The 17,834-nt window shown below is 47.1% G+C and overlaps 1 protein-coding gene across 1 annotated transcript in view; it reads left to right on the top strand.

Annotated features, from left to right (window-relative positions):
* DNAH2 (dynein axonemal heavy chain 2) overlaps positions 1–17,834 on the top strand; it is a 170,464-nt gene that overhangs the window by 38,914 nt on the left and 113,716 nt on the right. Inside the window, 7 exon segments of the mRNA XM_087715030.1 lie at positions 202–416; positions 2,491–2,637; positions 6,998–7,154; positions 8,196–8,435; positions 9,864–10,052; positions 12,089–12,236; positions 13,402–13,594. Of these exon segments, the coding sequence (XP_087571156.1) occupies positions 202–416; positions 2,491–2,637; positions 6,998–7,154; positions 8,196–8,435; positions 9,864–10,052; positions 12,089–12,236; positions 13,402–13,594 (1,289 nt within the window).

Below are 17,834 nucleotides of genomic sequence, written 5' to 3'. Positions count from 1 at the left end.
AGGCAAGCGTATAGTCAATGAACAGCCGAGGTTACAAGAGTATAATCAATTAACAGCCAAGGTTACAGATAAGGAGGCTGAACCTGTATCTTTTACGGCAACGCAAGGATTCTGCACTGCTGACGCCTTTAACGCCGCCCTCCAAGCTTTCCCCGCAGAGTATTCTCCTACGGTCCCTTTCTCTCCCTCTCCCTCTCCCAGTGCCTGACCAAGGCCCACTTCATCCCTCACATTGGGACCGGAGAGGAGAGCTTCCAGACCTACCAGCTCCTGGTCCAGGCCATGGACGAGATCGAGAGGAAGACCTTCCACGAGTGGACGCAAGGCCTGGACAAGGACAGCCTGAAGCGCCTGGACACGCCGCTCCTCATCCTGAGCGCCGAGAAACCCGGGATGCTGGACATCAATTTTGACAAGTGAGGAGGGAAAAGGCCGGAAGGAGAGGAGAGGAGCGGGTTGCCCCTGGCGCTCCGCCAGCGTCTCCTGGGGCCTTCATGCTCCCTTCTTCTCCTCCTCCTCCTCCCTCCTTCTTTCACCTTCTTCCTTCTCCTTCTCCTCCTCCTTATTCTCCCCCTTTTCCTTCTCCTTCTGATTCTCCCCTCTCCTTTTCCTTCTCCTCCTCTTCCTTCTCTTTCCTCCTCCTTTCTCCTTCTCCTTCTTTCACCTTCTTCCTTCTCCTACTTCTTCTCCTCCTTTTCCTTCTTCTGATTCTCTCTCCTCTCTCCTTTTCTTTCGCCTCCTCCTTCCTCTTTCTCCTTCCTTCTTATTTCTCCTCCTCCTCCTGCTCCTCCTTCCTCCTCCTTTTCCTTCTGATTCTCCTCTCTCTTTTTCCTTCTCTTCCTCTTCCTTCTCTTTCTCCTCCTTCCTCCTTCTCCTTCCTCCTCCTTTTACCTCCTTCTCCTCCTCCTTCCTTCTCCTCCTCCTCCTCCTCCTCCTTTTCCTTCTTATTCTCCCCCTTTTCCTTCTCCTTCTGATTCTCCCTCCCCTCTCCTTTTCCTTCTCCTCCTCTTCCTTCTCTTTCCTCCTTTCTCCTTCTCCTTCCTCCTTTCACCTTCCTTCTCCTACTTCTTCCTCCTTCCTTCTTCTTCTTCTCCTCCTCTTCCTCCTTTTCCTTCTTCTTTCTCTCTCCTCCCTCCTTTTCTTTCTCCTCCTCTTCCTTCTCTTTCCTCCTCCTTTCTCCTCCTCCTTCTTTCACCTTCTTCCTTCTCCTCCTCCTTTTCCTTCCTCTTTTTCCTTCCTTCTTATTTCTCCTCCTCCTGCTGCTCCTCCTCCTTCCTCCTCCTTTCCTTCTGATTCTCTCTCCTCTCTCTTTTTCCTTCTCCGACTCTCCCTCTTTCCTCCTCCTTTCTCCTTCCTCCTTTCACCTTCTTCCTTCTCCTCCTCCTCCTCCTTTTCCTTCCTCTTTTTCCTTCCTTCTTATTTCTCCTCCTCCTGCTGCTCCTCCTCCTTCCTCCTCCTTTCCTTCTGATTCTCTCTCCTCTCTCTTTTCGTTCTCCCCCTCTTCCTCTTTCCTCCTCCTTTCTCCTTCTCCTTCCTCCTTCTTTCACCTTCTTCCTTCTCCTCCTCCTTCCTCCTTCCTTCTTCTTCTCCTTCTCCTCCTCCCTTTCCTTCTTCTGATTCTCTCTCCTTTTCTCCTCCTTCTCCTTCCTCTTTCTCCTTCCTTCTTATTTCTCCTGCTCCTCCTTCCTCCTCCTTTTCCTTCTGATTCTGATTCTCTCTCCGCTCTCCTTTTCCTTCTCTGCCTCTTCCCCTTTCCTCCTTTCTCCTTCTCCTTCCTCCTCCTTTCACCTTCTTCCTCCTCCTCCTTCTTTTCCTTCTCCTTCTGATTCTCTCTCCTCTCTCCTTTTCTTTCTCCTTCTCCTCCTTCCTCCTCCTTTCTCTTTCTCCTTCCTCATTTCTCCTCCTGCTCCTCCTCCCTCCTCCTCCTTATTCTCCTCCTTCCCCTTCTTCCTTCTTCTTCTTCTTCTTCCTCATTCTTTCTCCTTCTCCTCTTCCTCTTCCTTATTCTCATTTTCCTTCTCCTTCTGACTCTCTCCTTTTCCTTCCCCTCCTTCTCTAATCTCCTCCTCCTTCTTCATCCTTCTTCCTCCATCTTCCTCCTCTTCCTCCTTCTTTTCCTTCTCCTTCTGATTCTCTCCTCTCTCCTTTTCTTTCTCTTCCTCCTTCCTCCTCCCTTCTCTTTCTCCTCCCTCCTTATTTCTCCTCCTGCTCCTCCTCCCTCCTCCTCCTCCTTCTTATTCTCCTCCTTCCCCTTCTTCCTTCTTCTTCCTCATTCTTTCTCCTTCTCCTTCTCTTCCTCCTCTTATTCTCCTTTTCCTTCTCCTTCTGACTCTCTCCTTTTCCTTCCCCTCCTTCTCTAATCTCCTCCTCCTTCTTCATCCTTCTTCCTCCATCTTCCTTCCCCTTCTTCCTTCTCCCTTCCCCTTCTCCTTCTGATTCTCTCTCCTCCTTTTCCTTCTCCTCCTTCCTCCTCCTTCCTTCCTTCTCCAGGCACCTGCTAAAACTATTTGTGGAGATCCACTACTGGGAGCGGGTGCTGTTTGAGATCCCACACTACGTGGTGGAGGTGTACGAACGGAAGGAGGACCTTAGGAACTTGAGGGAGAACCTCTTGCTGGTGGCCCGCGACTACAACAGGTTGGTGGCTTTGCATCCCACAAAATTTGGAAGTTCCTCCCCACGACCGCCGTTCGGGTTTCGGGAGAGCTTGTTACGGGGTCCCGCCATCCTGGCCTGATCTCAGTTGGGAGGGTGTAGATATCTACCCCAGCTTCACAACCCATAAATACGGCCCCCTTTTGCACCCTCCTCCTTGTCCCGTGCTGACCCAGTTCACCCGTGGGACACCTTGCCACCAGAAGTCTGTAGAGATTCTCCGCCACCCATGATTGTCCCAAAGATGCTTTTTTTCCAGGATGCAACTGGACTTCCTTGTTTTTTCTTTTGAAGACGTTTCGCTTCTCATCCCAGAAGCTTCCTCGGCTCCGACAGGATAGTGGATAAAAAATAATAGGATAGATCAGTCCTTCCATTCCCCACTATCCTGTCAGAAACGGAAGAAGCTCCTTGGATGAGAAGGGAAACGACTTCAAGAGAAAAAAATATAATAAAGTCCATTTGCCCCCCCCCCCCTGAAGAAAAGCCCCTCTGGGACTTGCCCCCAGAAGGGGTGGGGGCTCCATCCCTGGAGGTTTTTAAGAGGAGCCTGGGCGGCCATTGGTCTGAAGTGGTCCAGGGTCTCCTGCTTGAGCAAGAGGTTGGACTAGAAGACCTCTAAGGTTCCTTCCAGCCCTACGATTCTATGGTTCTGTATGAGAGAGATGAGAGAGAGAGACCAAGATGATAGATGGATGGATGGATGGATGGATGGATGGATGGATGGATGGATGGACGGACGTAGAGAGAGATATAGAGATAGAGAGATAGATAGAAAGATAGAAAGAGATAGAGAGAAAGATGATAGATAGATAGATAGATAGATAGATAGATAGATAGATAGATAGATAGATAGATGATAGATAGATGATAGATAGATGATAGATAGATGATAGGATGGATGGATGTAGAGAGATATATAGAGATAGAGAGATAGATAGAAAGAGAGAGGGAGAGAGAAAGATGATAGAAGGATGGATGGATGGATGGATGTACAGAGATATATAGGGATAGAGATAGAAAGAGAGAAAGAGAGATAGCGAGAAAGATGATAGATAGAGAGATAGATGATAGATAGATAGATAGATAGATAGATAGATAGATAGATAGATAGATAGATAGATAGATAGATAGAAAGAAAGAAAGATAGATGATAGATGGATGGATGGATGTAGATATATATATAGAGAGAGAGATAGAAAGAGAGAGAGAGAGAAAGATGATAGATAGATAGATAGATAGATAGATAGATAGATAGATATAGATAGAAATAGATAGATAGATAGATAGATAGATAGATAGATAGATAGATAGATAGATAGATAGATAGATAGATGGATGGATGCTAGATGGATGGATGGATGGAGAGATAGAGAGATAGAGAGAGATAGAAAGAGAGATAGAGAGAAAGATGATAGATAGAGAGATAGATGATAGATAGATAGAGAGAGAGATGGATGGATGGATGGATGGATGGATGTAGAGCGATAGAGAGAGATAGAGAGATAGAAACATAGAAAGTAGATAGATAGATAGATAGATAGATAGATAGATAGATAGATAGATAGATAGATAGATAGATAGATAGATGAAAGATAGATGCATGGATGGATGGACGGACGGACAGACAGACAGACAGACCACACCTAACAGTGAGGATTATTAACCAGTGGAACAGCCTGCCACCAGAAGTTGTGAATGCTCCATCACTGGAGGCTTTGAAGAAGAGACTGGACAGTCACTGGTTCGAAATGATGTAGGCTCTCCTGCTTCCGCAGGGGGCTGGACTAGAAGACCTCCAAGGTCCCTTCCAACTCTATTATTCTGTTAGTCGGACGAAGAGAAGGATCAAGAGGGGGGGGGGCATGATAGCATCTTCCAATATCTAAGGGGCTTCCACAACAAAGAGTTGGTGTGTGTGTGTTCCCACCTATTCTCCAAAGCCCCCCGAAGGCAGGACCAAGAAGCAACGGATGGAAACTAACCAAGGAGCGAAGCAACGCTGGAATGGAGGAGAAATTTCCTCACCGTGAGGACAATTCACCAGGGGAACTCCTTGCCACTAGAAGTTGTGGCTTGCTCCAACCTTGGAGTTTTTAAAGAGGAGGCTGGACGGGCATTTGTCTGAAGGGGTCCAGGGCCTCCTACTTGGGCAGGGGGTTGGAGTAGAAGACCTCCAAGGCCCCCTCCAGGGCGGTCGCGCACGCATGCGCGGGGCACACACCGGTTGGGGGGTGGTCGGTGTGCACGCCTGGGGGGGGCAAGACATATGGGGGGGGGGGCTTGCACATGCCTTGCATACAAACACACAAAAGGAGAGGCCAATGGTGTGTGTTGTTGTTGTGTGTGTGTGTGTGTGTGTAAGTCCTTTCCGTCGACTCCTTTGAGATGTTCCTTGTGGAGGTGGGCTTGGCTTTCTTTCTGGAGCCCGAGGGGAGGCGTTGGCTCCGCGGGAGAGGAAGTGTGGCTTGCCATGCGCTTTCTCTTGGCAGCGCCGCTTTTTCTTGGTCATGACACACACGCACACACGTGTGCGAAGCTTGTGTTTTTTTACGCCTGTTTTCTGTTCTCCTTGGACGTTAATTGGGCGGGGGGTGGTGGGGGAACTGGGCAGGATACGGCGGCCTGTTTTCGTCCGATTTAGCTCAGCGAGGATGGACATGGGCCTGGGTGTTAAGCCTTCCTGGGGATTACTGTTACCATCGTCCACAGCCAACATGAGTTAGGGCCCGGGGGGCTGGGGGCTGGGGGCTGGGAGTAATGGGTCTGTAAGCCGACAGGCCACCAGGACAGGGAAGATGGAAGGATGGAGGATCTAGGGGAGGGTTTCTCAGCGTTGGGCCCTTTAAGACAAGGGGACTTCCACTCCCAGAATTCCACGCTGAAGATGGGAGGACTTCTTCTCCCAGAATTCCATGCTTATGTCTGGACTTCATCTCCCAGAATTCCATGATTAAAGACGGGTGGACTTTAACTCTCAGAATTCCATACTTAAAATAAGTGGACTTTATCTCCCAGAATTCCACACTCAAGATGGGTGGACTTCATCTCCCAGAATTCCATACTTAAAATAAGTGGACTTCATCTCCCAGAATTCCACGCTTAAGATGGGTGGACTTCATCTCCCAGAATTCCACACTTAAGATGGGTGGACCATCTCCCAGAATTCCACGCTTAAGATGGGTGGACTTCATCTCCCAGAGTTCCACACTTAAGATGAGGGGACTTCATCTCCCAGAATTCCATGTTTAAGATGGGTGGACTTCATCTCCCAGAATTCCACGCTTAAGATGGGTGGACTTCATCTCCCAGAATTCCACACTTAAAATGGGTGGACTTCATCTCCCAGAATTCCATGTTTAAGATGAGTGGACTTCATCTCCCAGAATTCCATTTTTAAGATTAGTGGACTTCATCTCCCAGAATTCCACACTTAAGATGGGTGGACTTCATCTCCCAGAATTCCATGTTTAAGATGAGTGGACTTCATCTCCCAGAATTCCATGTTTAAGATGGGTGGACTTCATCTCCCAGAATTCCACACTTAAGATGGGTGGACTTCATCTCCCAGAATTCCATGTTTAAGATGGGTGGACTTCATCTCCCAGAATTCCATGTTTAAGATGGGTGGACTTCATCTCCCAGAATTCCACACTTAAGATGAGAGGGCTTCATCTCCCAGAATTCCATGTTTAAGATGAGTGGACTTCATCTCCCAGAATTCCACACTTAAGATGGGTGGACTTCATCTCCCAGAATTCCACACTTAAGATGAGAGGGCTTCATCTCCCAGAATTCCATGCTTAAGATGGGTGGACTTCATCTCCCAGAATTCCACACTTAAGATGGGTGGACTTCATCTCCCAGAATTCCACACTTAAGATGAGAGGGCTTCATCTCCCAGAATTCCACGCTTAAGATGAGTGGACTTCATCTCCCAGAATTCCACACTTAAGATGGGTGGACTTCATCTCCCAGAATTCCACCCTTAAGATGGGTGGACTTTCACCACGGTGTCTGGGGAATTCTGGGAGTTGAAGTCCCCTTCAACTTCACCAAAGCAGTCTTGCTTTGAAGATTCGTTATGAAGGCCCCTTGAGGGACCTTCAGGATTTGAGGTTGGGCAAAGGTTGTCCTTAAGGAAACCCAAAGCTATTGAGAGGCCTCTCTCCGCCAGAACCAGGGATGGGAATGATTTATGGAAATGAGGAACATCTGGCGGAAGTAAGGCCGCCTGCTGCATAATATTTTGACGGCAAGGCCTGGAATGCCTCACAGTTGGACTCCTTTCCCCGTCTTGGGGGAAGGAGGAGCTGGATCTTAACACCTTCCACCCTTCCAGGATCATCGGCATGCTGTCCGAGGAGGAGAGGGGCCTCTTCCGGGAACGCATCCGCTACCTGGACCGGAAGATCCAACCTGGCCTCAAGAAACTCCACTGGTCCCTCAAGGGAGCCAGCACGGTCTTCATCTCGGAGTGTCGTCTCCATGCCAGCAAGGTCAGGACGAGGACTCCTTGACCCCCACCCCCCTAGGATGCCTTGAGAGACACCAAAAATGAGGGTTGGCATCCTGAGCCCCATAAATCACTGGGTAGCTGATCTGCCCCACTTGCAACTGCTTGGTCCACTCGGTACAGAGGGACTGTGGAAGATGGAGGACACCTTCCTTCCTTCTGGGGTTCTGCTCCTTCAAGGAGTTCCTTGGTCCCCTTATTGTGGAAATTGTGGCATTAGCCTTCCCTTGCCTGTCCTCAATTGGGCTTGGTTGTCCTCTTGGGTGACCATCAGCCAGTTCTTGGGGCCAAAGCCGTCTCCTGCTCCTCTGACTGTGTCCCCCAAGACCGAGGAGATGCCTGTAATTGCATTCGCCCACCGAAAAGTCCAGGCCTTCAAGGAGTTAACTGCAGTACAGACCTTATCAGTTCCTTGCGATAATTGCCAGGCCGTGAGCTCCCAGCCGTCTGGCAAGCAGTCTTTGAAGCAGGAAACGCAATGAGCAAAATCTTCAGAAATACGAACTGTTGTCTCCTACGACCGCCACTCTCTTTTCCTTCTATATATTCCCTAGCCAGGGAGGGGCCATTCAGTGTGTGCTTTGTGTGTGCTTTGCTTCCCGAGTCGAGTCCTTGTCCTCCGTTGTTCTCCTCTCCTAACAGCTCTGCGCATATCTGCATCTGGAACAGGCCCCAGCTGTTCTCCCTCCCCACTTATCTCAGCCTCCAAAGGCAGCTGCTGTCTCTCCAGTGGCTGGGAAATGCCGGACGGCCGTGGCTCTATCTCAGCGTCCAACCCTGACCGTCGGTCAGAGCCTTCCCCAGGCTCCAGAACTGCCCCATGTTCCTTCCCAACCTCCTCATTGTCCGAGTCTGGTGGGCCACCACAATGCCCTTGAGATCCCTTCAGGTCTCTTGGGCAGGCCGTATCTTCTCCTCTTGCCAATCCGAGTGTGGTCCTCCAGGCCCACTAGGAACCACCTCTTCCCAACATCTGGGGCTCTTCTTCCATCTTCTCTCCTGGCTTTCCTCCCTCTTCCCACAGGTCCAGAACATTGTCAACGAGTACAAAGCCGCCACCTTGGCCATTGCTCGCCGGGCCCAGCAGATGAGTGAGGCTCTGTTGGTCCGGATCACCGGGAAGCGGGTCTACAACGACCTGGAATTTGAAGAGGACCAGAAAGACCACCGGGACCTGGTGCAAAAGAAGCTGGTCACCTTCCACGAAGACAGCATTGCCATCATGCGGCAGACGTACGAGGTCTTCAAGAACGATGGGTCAGAGGTGAGGAGGACCAGCGAGTATTTGTTGGCAAGGGAGGTCTTCATGAGCGGCCTGCTTGAAGGACACCGGGCTGAACCCCTGTGTGAAGAAGAGGACCCCTTTCTTCTTCTTCTTCTTCTTCTTCTTCTTCTTCTTCTTCTTCTTCTTCTTCTTCTTCTTCTTCTTCTTCTTCTTCTTCTTCTTCTCCTTCTCCTTCTCCTTCTCCTTCTCCTTCTCCTTCTCCTTCTCCTTCTCCTTCTCCTTCTTTTTCATTCTCCTCCTCCTCCTCTCTTCTCCTTCTCCTCTCTTCTCCTTTTTAATTATTCTTCTTCTCCTCCTTCTCCTCTCTTCTCCTCCTCTCCTCCTCTTCTTCTTAATTCTTCTCCTTCTCCTTCTCTTCCTCCTCCTCTGCCGCCCCCTCTTCTCTTTCTTCTCCTCCTCTTTCTCCCTTCTTCTTCCTTCTCCTCCTTCTCCTCCTCCTCCTCTGCCTCATCTTCCTCTTCTTCTTCTCCTCCTTCTCTTTCTCCTCCTCCTCCTCTACCTCTTCTTCTCCTTCTTCTCCTCCTCCTCCTCCCCTTCTTCCTTCTACTGCTCTGCCTCTTCTTCTTCTTCTTCTTCTTCTTCTTCTTCTCCTTCTCCTTCTTTTTCATTCTCCTCCTCCTCCTCTCTTCTCCTTCTCTCTTCTCCTTTTTAATTATTCTTCTTCTCCTCCTTCTCCTCTCTTCTCCTCCTCTCCTCCTCTTTTTCTTAATTCTTCTCCTTCTCTTCCTCCTCCTCTGCCGCCTCCTCTTCTCTTTCTTCTCCTCCTCTTTCTCCCTTCTTCTTCCTTCTCCTCCTCCTCCTCCTCTGCCTCATCTTCCTCTTCTTCTTCTCCTTCTCTTTCTCCTCCTCCTCCTCTACCTCTTCTTCTTCTTCTCCTTCTCCTCCTCCTCCTCCCCTTCCTCCTTCTACTGCTCTGCCTCTTCTTCTTCTTCTTCTTCTTCTTCTTCTTCTTCTTCTTCTCCTCCTCCTCCTCTTCCTCCTCCTCCTCATCTTCCTTTTCTCCTCTTCCTTTGCCTTATCTTCTTCTTCTTCTCCTTTTCCTCCTCCTCCTCCTTCTACTCTCTGCCTCATCTTCCTTTTTTTCTTCTTCTTCTCCTAATCCTCCTCCTCCTCCTACGCCTCATCTTCCTTTCCTCCTCCTCCTCCTCCCTTCCTTTGATGCTGTCTCTCCATCTCCTTCTGGGTCTGCCTCGTGTTCTTCGCCCCTTGCCTTTTTCGCATCTGTCTTCCACGGTCCAGGATTCCCAAGGTCCCGAATGGAGTGACCACTGGGACTTGGTGGTTGGAGATCCGGTGGGGTGGTGCCCCCCGGCGTCTCAGTGAAGGCCTGGCGCGATCGGAGGAGCTACGTTGCCCCTTGATCTGAGGCCAGCCCACCCCCTTCTTCCCCAACCCTTCCCCCGTCAGGTTCAGCAGCATTGGTTCAACTACACCGTCCGGATGAATCGGATGATGGAGGACGCCTTGCGGCTCAACGTGAAGTGGTCCCTGATGGAGCTCTCCAGGGCCATCAACGGCGACGGCAAAACCGGCCCCAACCCGCTCTTCAGGGTGAAGGTCATCCTGCAGGACAATTCCCCTGGGCAGACCCCCCAGGTGAGCGCGGGGGGCCTTCCCACACACCTAAGAACCCCCCGTTCTCCTCCTGAAATGTGCGGAGGGAGGTTCGATCTCTGCTTGTTCCGGAATCTCAAAGGACATGCCGAGTTCCTTTGAAGGCCCTTTCACCCCGTCAGAGTTTTGACAGCGTGACGTAGCTTTACGGGATACACCCGGGAGCAATAACACAGCACACGGAGCTTTAAGACCATCAACAGTGGTTTATTTACCACTACTGTATTTTTCGGAGTATAAGACTCACCTTTTTCCTTCAGAAAAGAGGCTGAAAATTTGGGTGCGTCTTATACACTGAATAAAGCATTTTTTCTCCTTCTGAAACACCTCTCCCTTCACCAAAATGGCCACGCAGAGCCTTTAGGAGGCGTCTAGAGTGCTTCTGGGAGCTGGGGAGGGCAGAAATGAGTGAAAAACGGGCCGTTTTGGCTCCCCCCAGCCCCCAGGAGCACTCTATAAGCCTCCTAAAGGCTATTCATGCCCTTTTTTCGACAAAGAACGGGCCCATTTTCATAGCAATAGCAATAGCAGTGAGACTTATATACCGCTTCATAGGGCTTTCAGCCCTCTCGAGGCGGTTTACAGAGTCAGCATATTGCCCCCAACAACAATCCGGGTCCTCATTTTACCCACCTCGGAAGGATGGAAGGCTGAGTCAACCTTGAGCCAGTGAGATTAGAACTGCTGAACTGCAGATAACAGTCAGCTGTAGTGGCCTTCAGTACTGCACCCTAACCACTGCACCACCTCGGCTCCTATCTATCTATCGATCGATCGATCGATCGATAGATGATAGATAGATAGATTTAGATAGGTAGATAGATAGATAGATGATAGATAGATAGATAGATAGATAGATAGATAGATAGATAGATAGATAGATATAGATAGGTAGCTAGATAGATGATAGATAGATGATAGATGATAGGTAGATATGGATAGGTAGATAGATAGATGATAGATAGATAGATAGATAGATAGATAGATAGATAGATAGATATAGATAGGTAGCTAGATAGATGATAGATAGATAGATGATAGATAGATGATAGGTAGATATAGATAGGTAGATAGATAGGATAGATAGATAGATAGATAGATAGATAGATAGATAGATAGATAGATAGATAGATAGATAGATAGATAGATAGATAGATATAGATAGGTAGCTAGATAGATGATAGATAGATAGATGATAGATAGATATAGATAGGTAGATAGATGATAGATAGATAGATAGATAGATAGATAGATAGATAGATAGATAGATAGATAGATAGATAGATAGATGATAGATAGATATAGATAGGTAGATAGATAGATAGATAGATAGATAGATAGATAGATAGATAGATAGATAGATAGATAGATAGATAGACAGACACAGACAGACAGACAGATGATAGATAGATAGATGAGATATAGATAGATATAGATAGATAGATAGATAGATAGATAGATAGATAGATAGATCTTTATTTATTTATTTATTTATTTATTTATTTATTTATTTATTTATTTATTTATTTATTTATTTATTTATTTATTTATTTATTAGACTTATATACCGCTTCATAGGGCTTTCAGCCCTCTCTAAGCGGTTTTACAGAGTCAGCATATTGCCCCCAACAACAATCGGGGTCCTCATTTCACCCACCTCGGAAGGATGGAAGGCTGAGTCAACGCTGAGCCGGTGAGATTTGAACAGCCGAACTGCAGAACTGCAGTCAGCTGAAGTAGCCTGCAGTGCTGCATTTAACCACTGCGCCACCTCGGCTCTTTTCATTAAAAATGGGCCATTTTTGGCTCGTTTTAGGGGCCCCACCCCCAGGAGTACTCTACAAACCTCTTTTTAAAAAACGAAAACCAAAAAACCAGGCCTGTTTTCGCGAAAAATGTGGGTCTGGGGACCCCAAAATTTAATCTTGGTTTTTTTCTTCCTCCCGGCCTGGCCTTGTGTCTTAGTAGACCTGGAGGTGTCTCCTTGTTGACTCCCCGGCGGGTTTCTCCTTTCCTAGGTGGCCTTCTCCCCCTCGCTTCTCCAGCTGGCCAGCATGGTCAACGACATCAGCAGCCACCTGATCTCCAGCATCACTGTCTTCCGGCACCTTCCGGAGATCCTCGTGCGGCGGAAGTTCGCCCGCGACCCCATTTCGGTCCTCGTGGGTAAGGCAAGCCTCCCTATCATTCCATCACAAAGGCCTGTTGGCGTTCAGATCACAGGTGAAGAAGCGTTGGAAAGGGACCTTGGAGGTCATCTAGTCCAACCCCCCACCCAAGCAGGAGACCCTACACCATTTCTGACAGACGGCAGTGCGATCTCTTCTTGAAAGCCTCCAGGGATGAAGCTCCCACAACTTCTGGAGGCAACTTCTGTTCCATGGGTTGATGGTTCTCACAATCAGAAAAATTCTCCTTATTTCCAGGTTGAATCTCTCCTTGGTCCGTTTCCATCCATTCTTCCTTCTCTGGCCTTTGGGGGCTTTGGAGAATAGTTTGACCCCCTTCCTCCTCTCTGTGGCAGCCCCTAAATATTGGAAGACTGATATCCTATCTTCCCTGGCCCTTCTCTTCCCTAGACTGGCCATGCCCAGTTCCTGCAACCGTTCATCGTATGTTTGAGCCTCCCGTCCCCTCATCATCCTGGTTGCTCTTCTCTTCACTCTTTCTAGAGTCTCAACATCTTGTTTTATAGTGTGGTGACCAAAACTGTGTTGTATTCTAGGTGTGGTCTTACTAAGGCTTTACAGAGTGGTATTAGTACCTCTCTTGATCTGGATTGCCTCTCTCTGTTAATGGAGCTTAGGATTGCGTTGGCCTCACACTGCTGGCTCCTATTTTTAGCTGGTTGTCCACTAAGACTCCAAGATCCAGTGGTGGGTTCCGTATTCCGTTGCGTCCCTCACATGCGTTGTAGCTGGAAATGACGCTTCCGTAAACCTCTGTGGTGCTCCAGCTGCTCGGCGGAGTGTCGCACAGGCGCTGTATGTGCCAGACAAGGAATGGATGGATGGAAATGGACCAAGGAGAGATTCAACCTGGAAATAAGGAGGGATTTTTCTGACGGTGAGAACCATCAACCCATGGAAGAGAAGTTGCCTTCGGAAGTTGTGGGAGCTTCATCCCTGGAGGCTTTCAAGAAGAGACAGAACAGCCATCGATCAGAAGTGGTGTAGGGTCTCCTGCTTAGATGAACTCCAAGATCCCTTCCAACTCTGTTCATCTGTCGGTCTGCTTGGTTCTTTTTGTGGTGTGCTCTGAAGGATCTCTCTGCCAATTGGGTGGGTTATTGGTGAGGAATCTTAGGAAGATCCTGTTCCTTCTTCTTCAGAGCGGGACGAAGACATCAAGAAGATCCAGACCCAGATCAGTAACGGCATGCAGAACAACGCCGCCCTCCTCCAGGCCTACCTGAAGACCTGGGACGTCTACCGAGAGATTTGGGAGGTCAACAAAGATGCCTTCATCAACCGATACCGGCACCTCAACCCACTGGTCTCGTCCTTCGACGCCGATACTGCTCGGTAAGGGTCTCCTCGGGCTCTGGGGTGGAGGAAATGGACTGACCTCCTGCCGATCCCAACCCAGGGGTTGCCTTGAAGGCTTCAGGAGAACCTCAAGAGACCTCCTTGAAGTATTCCAATTCTCTTTTAGACTCATCCTTCTGAGTAGACATCGTCATGTCTTGCAGATAGATAGAGTAGATGGGAGGAAAAAGGAATAGAGAATAGAATAGAATAGGGAATTAGAATAAAGAATAGAATAGAATATTAGAATAAAGAAGAGAATAGAGAAGAGAATAGAGAATTAGAATAAAGAATAGAATAGAGAAGAAAATAGAGAATTAGAATAAAGAATAGAGAATTAGAATAGAATATTAGAATAAAGAATAGAGAAGAGAATAGAGAATTAGAATAAAGAATAGAGAAGAGAATAGAGAATAGAGAATTAGAATAAAGAAGAAAGGAGAGAAGAGAAGAGGAGAATAGAGAATTAGAATAAAGAAGAGAATAGAGAAGAGAATAGAGAATTAGAATAAAGAATAGAATAGAATAAAGAGAACAGAGAATTAGAATAAAGAATAGAATAGAATATAGAGAAAGGATAAAGAATAGACTAGAATAGAGAATAGAATAATTAGAATAAAGAATAGAATAAAGAGAACAGAGAAAGAATAAAGAATAGAATAAAATATAGAGAAAGAATAAAGAATAGACTAGAATAGAGAATAGAATAGAGAATTAGAATAAAGAATAGAATAGAGAATAGAGAATTAGAATAGATAATAAAATATAGAATTAGAATTGAGTAGACTCAATCCTGCAAGGGATTATGGGGTCATTAAACGGAGATGAATCCGCTGGTCCGGAACGACTCCAGCAGGGCTGAGCATGGAAACCCACCTCCGAGCAGATGTCCACCTCAAGTGGGCAGGAAAGGCCAGAAAAGATAGAAATGGGCGGGGTATTCTCTACGCGGAATGTTTCCTGCTTGAGCAGGGGGTTGGACTAAAAGACCTCTTAAGATCCCTTCCCGCTCTGTTATTCTGTTATTCCTTTAGCGACCATTTGAATTGACTACTTCACTGTAAAAAGGGACTTACGACCGGTTCTCACGCTTAATGACCGTTGAACCATTCCCCGCAGTCCCGGGATCGTAATTCGGACATCCCAGGTCTTCTGACGAGCAAAGTCAACGGGGAAGCCATTGAGATCCGTGTCCCTAACTTTACCCCTGCAGGGATTCACTTAACAGCTTTCGTAAAATGGAGCAAAACTCGCTTAAACCCCTGTCTCACTTAGCAGTGGAAATTTGGGGGTCAGAAGTCCAGGACTAACGTACATTACAATTTGCGTACAAGGGTAGTAAGCGTATTAATTATTAAGAGCAAGTAACTGTAATTAAGAGGCGCCTCCGTGGTCGCCAACGACCGGCATCCTTCCCAGGAGCAGAACAACCGAGGCCCGCGGGGCCAAAGTCTCCCCTCTCTCTCTCTCTCTCTCCCCCCTTCCCCAATTCATCTTTCCCCGCTGAGCCTTTGGCGGGCTGCCCGTTCCTCCCTCCGCTGTGGGGCAGCCCGGCCCACTCCTCCTGGAATTAAGCCTCTTACGAGCCACGGCAAACGAGCAGCAGCCGGGAGATGGAAAAAAACTGTTTCCATGCAAGATGTCAAAAGCGATTGTGGGAAAGCGTTAAAGCCGGTGGGGCGGGGGGTGGAGTGGGGCGTTATGCAGAGTGCCTTTGTGCGAGTTGGATGTTTGTACAGCTCTGCCTCTGGAGACCTCCCATTAAGGGCTGCGTCAACGAGATCCAGCTGTTGCTGCTGCTGCTGCCGGCCGGGAGCCCTGGGAAGCCCCTCCCCTCCCCAGGCCTCCCTGGTCCAGGGGTGGGGGAGACGGCAGATGGAGAGAGCCCAGCGTTGGCTTTATTTGAGGGAGGGAATGACAGTCCCTCTTGGCTTTGATCAGTCCCGTTGAATTCAAGTAGTCCTCCACTTATGACCCGGAATGGAATGGAATTCAGAATAGAATAGAGTAGAGTAGAATAGAATTCAGAATAGAATAGGGTTCAGAATAGAGTAAATAGAATTCAAAATAGAATAGGGTTCAGAATAGAATAGCAATAGCAATAGCAGTAGACTTATATACCGCTTCATAGGGCTTTCAGCCCTCTCTAAGCGGTTTACAGAGAGTCAGCATATTGCCCCCAATAATCTGGGTCCTCATTTTACCCACCTCGGAAGGATGGAAGGCTGAGTCAACCCTGAGCCGGTGAGATTTGAACCGCTGAACTGCTGATCTAGCAGTAGCCTGCAGTGCTGCATTTAACCACTGCGCCACCTTGGCTCTGAATAGAATTCAGAATAGAATAGAATTCAGAATAGAATAGAAATCAGAATAGAATATAGAGTAGAATAGAATTCAAAATAGAATAGAATTCAGAATAGAATATAGAGTAGAATAGAATTCAAAATAGAATAGAATTCAGAATAGAATAGAGTAAAATAGAATAGAGTAGAATTCAGAATAGAATAGAATTCAGAATAGAAGAGAATTCAGAATAGAGTAGAATAGAATTCAAAATAGAATAGAATTCAGAATAGAATAGAGTAAAATAGAATAGAATTCAGAATAGAATAGAGTAAAATAGAATAGAATTCAGAATTGAATAGAATTCAAAATAGAATTGAATTCAGAATAGAATAGAATTGAATTGAATTCAGAATAGAATAGAATTCAGAATAGAATAGAATTCAGAATAGAATAGAATTCAGAATTGAATTGAATTGAATTCAGAATAGAATAGAATAAAATTCAGAATAGAATAGAATTCAGAATAGAATAGAATTGAATTGAATTCAGAATAGAATAGAATAGAATTCAGAATAGAATAGACTTCAGAATAGAATAGAATTCAGAATAGAATTGAATTGAATTGAATTCAGAATAGAATAGAACAAAATTCAAAATAGAATAGAATAGAATTCAGAATAGAATACAATGGAATGAAGAGAATAGAATAGAATAAAATAGAATGGAATTCAGAATTAAGAGTAGGGTAGAGTAGAGTGGAATAGAACAGAACAGAACAGAGCAAAGCTGGAAGGGACCTTGGAGATCTTCTAGTCCAGCCCTCTACTCAAGCAGAAGAACCTGTACCATTTCAGACGAGTGGCTCTCTAATTGAGGCCAAGGCATTTGCTAAGTGGAATTGTGTTCCATTTTACAACCTTTCCTGCCAGGGTTGTTAAGCAAGCTGCAGTTTTGTTAAGAATAATAATTACCGCTGTTAAGTGAATCCAGCTTCCCCGTTGACCACTATTCTCAGAAGGTCTCAGAAGGGGAATCAGGTGACCCCGGAACACTGCAACTGTCATAAATACGAGTCAATGGCGAAGCCTCCGAATTTTGATCATGTGACGATCGGCTTGCTGCAGCGGTCGTAAGTGTGGAAAACGGTCCTAAGTCAGTCACATTTTTCAGGGCCCGGGTAACTTTGAACAGTCACAAAATGAACTGTTGTAAGTCGAGGACGATTGTGTAGAACCCTCTCCATTTGCTGAGTTAGGACATACGGTCCTCCACTTACGACCGCTCTCTTAGTGACCAAAGTTCGGACAGACCTCCCTGGGATTACAGGGAGTCCTCGATTTAGGACGCCAACGGGGACCCTAGAAAATCCACTGCTAGGCAAGGCCGTCATTAAGGGAGTCGCACCCCATTTTATAACAATTTTTTTTGCCATGGTTGTTAAGTGAATCCAGACCCCCCCATTGACTTTGCTTGTCGGAAGTCACATGACTCCGGGACATGGTAAATCCAGGCTGTTTAGAATTTTGATCACAGGAATGTGGGGATGCTGTGATGGTTGTAAGTGCGAGGACTGTCCCAAATCCCTGTTTCAGTGCTGTTTTAACTTTCAACAGTCCTTCAGTGCATGGTTATCAGTCAAGGACCGCCTGTACTTACGACCCGGATTCGAACTTGCGACCTCCCGCCGTCACGTCGCTGTCTTTTGCTAGCATTTTACCGAAACCCTTCCGCTTGTCAACCAAAACTGACCCCTGGGGCACCGCTGACTCATTTAACGACCGCAGCATTCGCATAACAACCACAGCGGGCGGTTTATAGTCTTTCCTGACGACCGTTGTTTATAAAAAAAGGGTCACAAAATCGGGGTTGATCGTGCGACCATCATGAGTGAATATTGGCGGGTAGGCTGTAACTCGAGGATCCCTTATAGCCACACCCAATAGCAATAGCA

The sequence above is a fragment of the Thamnophis sirtalis genome, unplaced genomic scaffold (assembly GCF_051295495.1).
Source record: "Thamnophis sirtalis isolate CommonGarterSnake01/CBP01778 unplaced genomic scaffold, rThaSir2_p1.2 scaffold_4, whole genome shotgun sequence".
NCBI classification, from domain to species: Eukaryota; Metazoa; Chordata; class Lepidosauria; order Squamata; family Natricidae; genus Thamnophis; species Thamnophis sirtalis.
This window is presented reverse-complemented; position numbering and strand designations above follow the sequence as displayed.